This window comes from Sinocyclocheilus anshuiensis, unplaced genomic scaffold, assembly GCF_001515605.1.
Source record: "Sinocyclocheilus anshuiensis isolate Anshui unplaced genomic scaffold, SAMN03320099.WGS_v1.1 scaffold130, whole genome shotgun sequence".
Lineage (NCBI taxonomy): Eukaryota > Metazoa > Chordata > Actinopteri > Cypriniformes > Cyprinidae > Sinocyclocheilus > Sinocyclocheilus anshuiensis.
The window spans coordinates 3,301,745-3,307,210 of record NW_015544207.1 but is presented as its reverse complement, the minus strand read 5'-3'; the positions used below and the strand labels follow the sequence as shown (position 1 = coordinate 3,307,210).

Here is a 5,466-nt window from a genome sequence, read left to right as displayed (position 1 = left end):
TGCCCTGATGGTACTCAAAAAGTTTGGGGGCAGAAAAAGCCGTGTGGTCAAAAGTTATAATGCCCTTTCTAAAAATGCTAATAACTTTTGTTTACACTAGCCTATTGTAATGAAACTGGTTTTGATAGATTCCTTGGATCATGCCGAGACCATCGATACCAATTTTGCTATAATTGGCTGAACTTCCTGTCCGCCATCATGATTCATGTTGAAAACCTACTTTTTCAAACTCCTCCTAGACCGTTAGTCCAATTTTCACCAAATTTGACTCGGATCATCTTCAGACCAAGCTGGCGCAAAGTTATGGAATTTGTGTCGATATACGAAACGGTTTTCGTTTAGAGCATCAACGAATTTGCTGGTTAAGATGCCAAAATGCATATGAGGCTGTATCTCTGCAAAGCTTTGACGTATTTGCACCAAACTTTGTATGTGCCATTGTCACCTCACACTGACCACGCCACATCAATTTGGTAACAGCGCCACCTATTTGTCAAGAGTAATAAACCATTCATTAACCATTAAAAATTGCATTTACAAAAATGCTAATCACTTTTTATTGCATTAGCCTATTGCAATGAAACTGGTCTCAAAATATTCAGTGGCTTATGCCGACAACATAGATACCAACTATGCCAGAGTATGCTGAACTTCCTGTCCGCCATTTTGATTAATGTTGAAAACCTACTTTTTTTTAACTCCTCATCACTCGTTTTTCCGATTTTCACCAAAATCGAGTCAGATGATCTTCAGACTGTGCTGACAAAGAGTTATGGATTCGTGTCGATAAACTAAACCGATTTTGTACAGCTCCACTACAAATTTTAGGCATAGTGCCAAACTGCATCTGAGGCTGTATCTCTGCAAATATTTGACATATTGACACCAAACTTTGTAAGTGCATTTGTCACCTCACACTGACCATGCCACATTAATTTGGTAACAGCGCCACCTATTGGTCAAAAGTAATAAACCATTCATTAACCATTAATTATGAATTGTCCATAAATTCTAATAACTTTTCATTACATTAGTCTATTGTAATTAAACTGGTCTCAAAATACTCCATGTGTTATGCCGAGAACATGGATACCAATTTTGCTATAGTCGGCCGAACTTCCTGTCCGCCATTTTGATTTATGTTGAAAACTTACTTTTTCAAACTCCTCCTAGAACATTGGTCTGATTTTCATCAAAATCGAGTGAGATCATCTTCAGACTGTGCTGACAAAAAGTTATGGATTTTGTGTTGATACACAAAACTGTTTTTGTATAGCGCCGCAAAAAATTTAAGGCATGATGCCAAACTGCATCTGAGGCTGTATCTCTGCAAAGCTTTGACATATTAACACCAAACTGTGTGTGCCATTGTCAACTCACACAGAACACAACACATCGATTTGATAACAGCGCCACCTATTGGTCAAAAGTGATAATTCCTTAAGGCATATTTCTAGTGGTTGTATTTATGATTTTTCATTAAAAAAAAATTTTCAGCCATTTCAACTACATTCATTCTAAAACATCTTTAATTGCTCATTGTTGCAGTTGGTCTGATGCTACATGCCATGCTTAGTTCCTCATTTTGCCTCTGGAGTGCTTGGCCCCGCAATTGCTGCTTGCAGCTATATTTTTTAAATGTGATTGTTGGTACATTTTACCAGTTTTTACCATACTTTCAAAACAAAAATTCAAATAGGAAAAATATGCAATATGAAAATAATTGAAGACAAAATGTGTTTTACTGAGAAAAAACAAGATTTGTTTTTTAAAAAGCCTTTTTCGAAAAGGTACATCTGGAAAAAGGGGGGTCGTCTTATATTCGGGCCAATACGGTACATATTTTGGAGGGTGACAAGAAATTATAGTTGAGAAAAAAAAGCAGAATGGAATCAGAACACGTCACTAGCTGGACTCAAACACTTTCTGCATGTTGGCATTTGCTATTAAGGCACATGATCTCACTACATTGCATGTTTAATTCAGTATCCAGAAATCTCATAAAAAATACAGCTATTTTACATTTTCTATGCAATTTCGTTTAAAACCAACTTAACTCATAGCAGTCTAATCAAATAATGAGAAAAATATTTAAATCTTCTAAATAATTAATATTACTTGTTTCATTCATCACATTTTATGCATAGAAAGTCTATGCCCTGTACAGAGTATACATACTACATATTGCAGTAAAAGTAAAAGTATAGAACGCTTTTGCAAAACAATATACAAATTTTCAAACAAATCGGACTTCATCATTCAGAGACTTTGTAAATATCACAATAATAATAATAAAAAAACTATACTCTACTATGCAAAATCGCTTAAGTGACTGTTTGAGTTGGCCATACTAAAATAAATGCTTAAAAATCCAATAATTAATTTTGTCTTCTATTATTGAAGTTTAGTTTATTTCATGAAAAGCAATTAGCATTTGACTAACAAATTAAACTTTATATTATATATATATATATATATATATATATATATAATTTATTTATTTTTTGTTAAATTTCAATCAGAATATTTTATAATGGAGAAACTCTGATAAAACTACAATTATTACTAATTTTATATCCATATTCCTCATCTTTAACAACTTAAGAAGTCTGTGGTTAGATTAAGAATGGGACATTAAGACTATAAGCATCATGCTGCTTTATTGTAAAAGCAATAACTGTGAACATGCAAATGCAGCAATAGTCTGCATGCATGTGCACTATAGCTAGCTAATAGTTAACGGTGTTCTTGTTTCATTGGTAAATAATGTTTTTAAATAATGTTTTTTTTTCTTAATCTGATACTGTACCTCAGATTTGAGTTCACCTAACGCATTGGGTTTTACAATGTACTCAGTTTTATTTGTAATGGTACTAAATGTTATTATTCACATTTACTCAAATGTTGTACTTACATTACTCAATTCTTAAGGTGCATTTCAATGCTTTCACAGCTTTAAAATGTACCTAATATTTTAAGTGTGAACAGAGTTTTCCGAGTGGTTCTGACCTTTTCTCTTGGGGCTCAGGCTCTCTTGAGGTGGAGGCACTGGTGGAGGAGGAAGGCTCGTGTCTGACGGACGGCCGCTCATATGAGCTTTAGAGAGAAGACAAGCGTGAAAACTATGACCTGAGGAGAAACCAACTCAGAGTTGTTCAGATTCAGTGATGTGTGTGATTGATATCAGGTCCAGACGTACCTTGTATGAGGGCGGCGATCTGTCGGCTCTTTTGAGAGGGCATGTCTCTAACAGTGTCCAGCGCTGTTAGACTCTTACTGTCCACGATATTCACATCGATACCTGAGAAACATTCACACAAAGCGTCCTGGGTACAATTTCAGTAGTCAAACCATTAGTAATTTCTGCATTTGAGTTCATTTTTTTTACCTGCGTTGAGTAGTTTTTGTACTACTTCCGTCTTTCCAAATAGAGCTGCTTCATGAAGGGCACTGCCTTTCTCTGTCTGTTAACAAATAAAACATTCATCAGAAGATACACAGGCACATACAGCGACCCCGAAACATTTTAGACACTTAAGATAAAAGTTGTGAAGGTTGGAATGTCTTGTACGTTGTGTTTTAGGTCAGTTGACGGCAATAACTGAGGCATATCAGAACCCAACGGAGATGAGACACAGACCAGACAAACTCATTTTCACACTGCAGCGGCTTTCTCCGCGTGTTAGCAGACAAACCAGACTATGTCAATGTGGGTCGCTGCTCTGAGGACGTACTGAGTGAGAGACAGATGGCAGGTTGTTACTGTTAAGCGTGCGAGCAGGTTTCTCAGGTAGAGACGGGAGTGATCTGGCAACGTGCTAAAGAGCAGTTACTTTAAATCACGGCGAGAAACTGAGTGAGAACGGTGAGATCAAACCACCTGCACTGATACATGCTTGAACTCTTTCAAGTCAAAATTAAACAGTATTCAAACCCATTTTGATTGTATAATTTGATATCCATTGTTTTGTTTTTTTTTAAGAAATTAATACTTTTATTGAGCAGGGATGCATTACGTTGATCAAAAGTGACAGTAAAGACTTTTATAATGTTACAAAAGATTACTATTTTTAAAAAATGCTGTGCTTTTGAATTTTTCTATTCATCATCCTGAAAAAAAATTATCAGTTTCCACAAAAATATGAAGCAGCACAACTGCTTTTTAACATTAATAATAATAATTTGAGCAGCAAATTAGCATATTAGAATGATTTCTGATGGATCATATGACACTGAAGACTGGAGTAATGATGCTGGAACATCACAGGAATTAATTACATTTTAAAATACATATTTAAAATAGAAAGCACTTATATTAAATTGTAAAAATATTTTACAATATTACTGTTTTTACTGTATTTTTGATCGGGGGGGGGGGGGGGGGGGAGTAGGGCGGGGCCATTGACATTATAACAGATGCTAAAATTACACAAAGGAAGTCATAATATTAAGTAATACACATAACTGCCAAGCATATATATATTTTTTTGTTTTCTCATAAGTGAAAACGCAGTGCAACAATTACAGCCAATCAGAACACACTGGATGATTAAAATATGTGGAGCAGAATTTTTAACCTTTTAAAAAAAAAAACTGCATTTTTTTGCTGTGGGCGGAGCTAACCAACATATGACAAAAACTTGAAACCAAGACTATAACTGCGTCCCAAATGACACACTATACACTATGCACTTATACAGTGGACGAAGCGGAGTCCAGCCCGGGGTCGTCACATGTGGTTGCCGCAAGCCCACCGGCCTCTGCTCACTCTAGCCCTCCGTGTGTGATGCTGTGTGTTTCGTTTTTGTTTGGTCTTCCAGGACACGACTAGAAATTCAGAAAGGCGGGGCATAGAGGAGAAATAATAATGTACAGTATGTGGAAAATAATGTGTTTTTTTAACTTTAAACCGCATAAACACATTGCATTACACCAAATACATAAAATAATGTTCTTTTTAGCAACATCATATGACCCCTTTAAAGCTGCGACAGTTGAGTGCATGAGTGCATGAAGTGTTCAACATTCAACACTTTGTTTTTTCGGTTATTTAACTGCATCATCCAGGTATTTAAAGTGCACTTTTTCTTTTTGGAACTTTACAAATTTTTACTACAAAACGATATAGAATACTGCATAAGTACGCGATTTTTAGACGCACCTTATGTTCAGAATGGAACACTAGCACACTGCACAATAACCACTGAATATTAAAAAACAAATATGTGACCCTGGACCACAAAACCAGTCTTAAGTGTCAATTTTTCGAAATTGAGATTTATACATTTTCTGAAAGTGGAATAAATAAGCTTTCCATTGATGTATGGTTTGTTAGGATATGACAATATTTGGCCGAGATACAACTGAAACTGAAAATCTGGAATCTGAGGGTGCAAAAAAATCTAAATATTGAGAAAATCGCCTTTAAAGTTGTCCAAATTAAGTTCTTAGCAATGCATATTACTA

At 35.4% G+C, this 5,466-nt stretch overlaps 1 protein-coding gene across 1 annotated transcript in view; it reads right to left on the bottom strand.

Moving 5' to 3' along the window:
* The window catches only part of LOC107696947 (ankyrin repeat and SAM domain-containing protein 1A), a gene marked incomplete at its 3' end in the record, with an annotated part of 137,257 nt that overhangs the window by 59,701 nt on the left and 72,090 nt on the right, over window positions 1-5,466 (bottom strand). The window contains exons 7-9 of the mRNA XM_016497519.1: window positions 3,389-3,464; window positions 3,200-3,301; window positions 3,010-3,096 (exon numbers count right to left, since the gene is read on the bottom strand). Of these exons, the coding sequence (XP_016353005.1) occupies window positions 3,010-3,096; window positions 3,200-3,301; window positions 3,389-3,464 (265 nt within the window). The remainder of the gene's footprint in view (window positions 1-3,009; window positions 3,097-3,199; window positions 3,302-3,388; window positions 3,465-5,466) is intronic.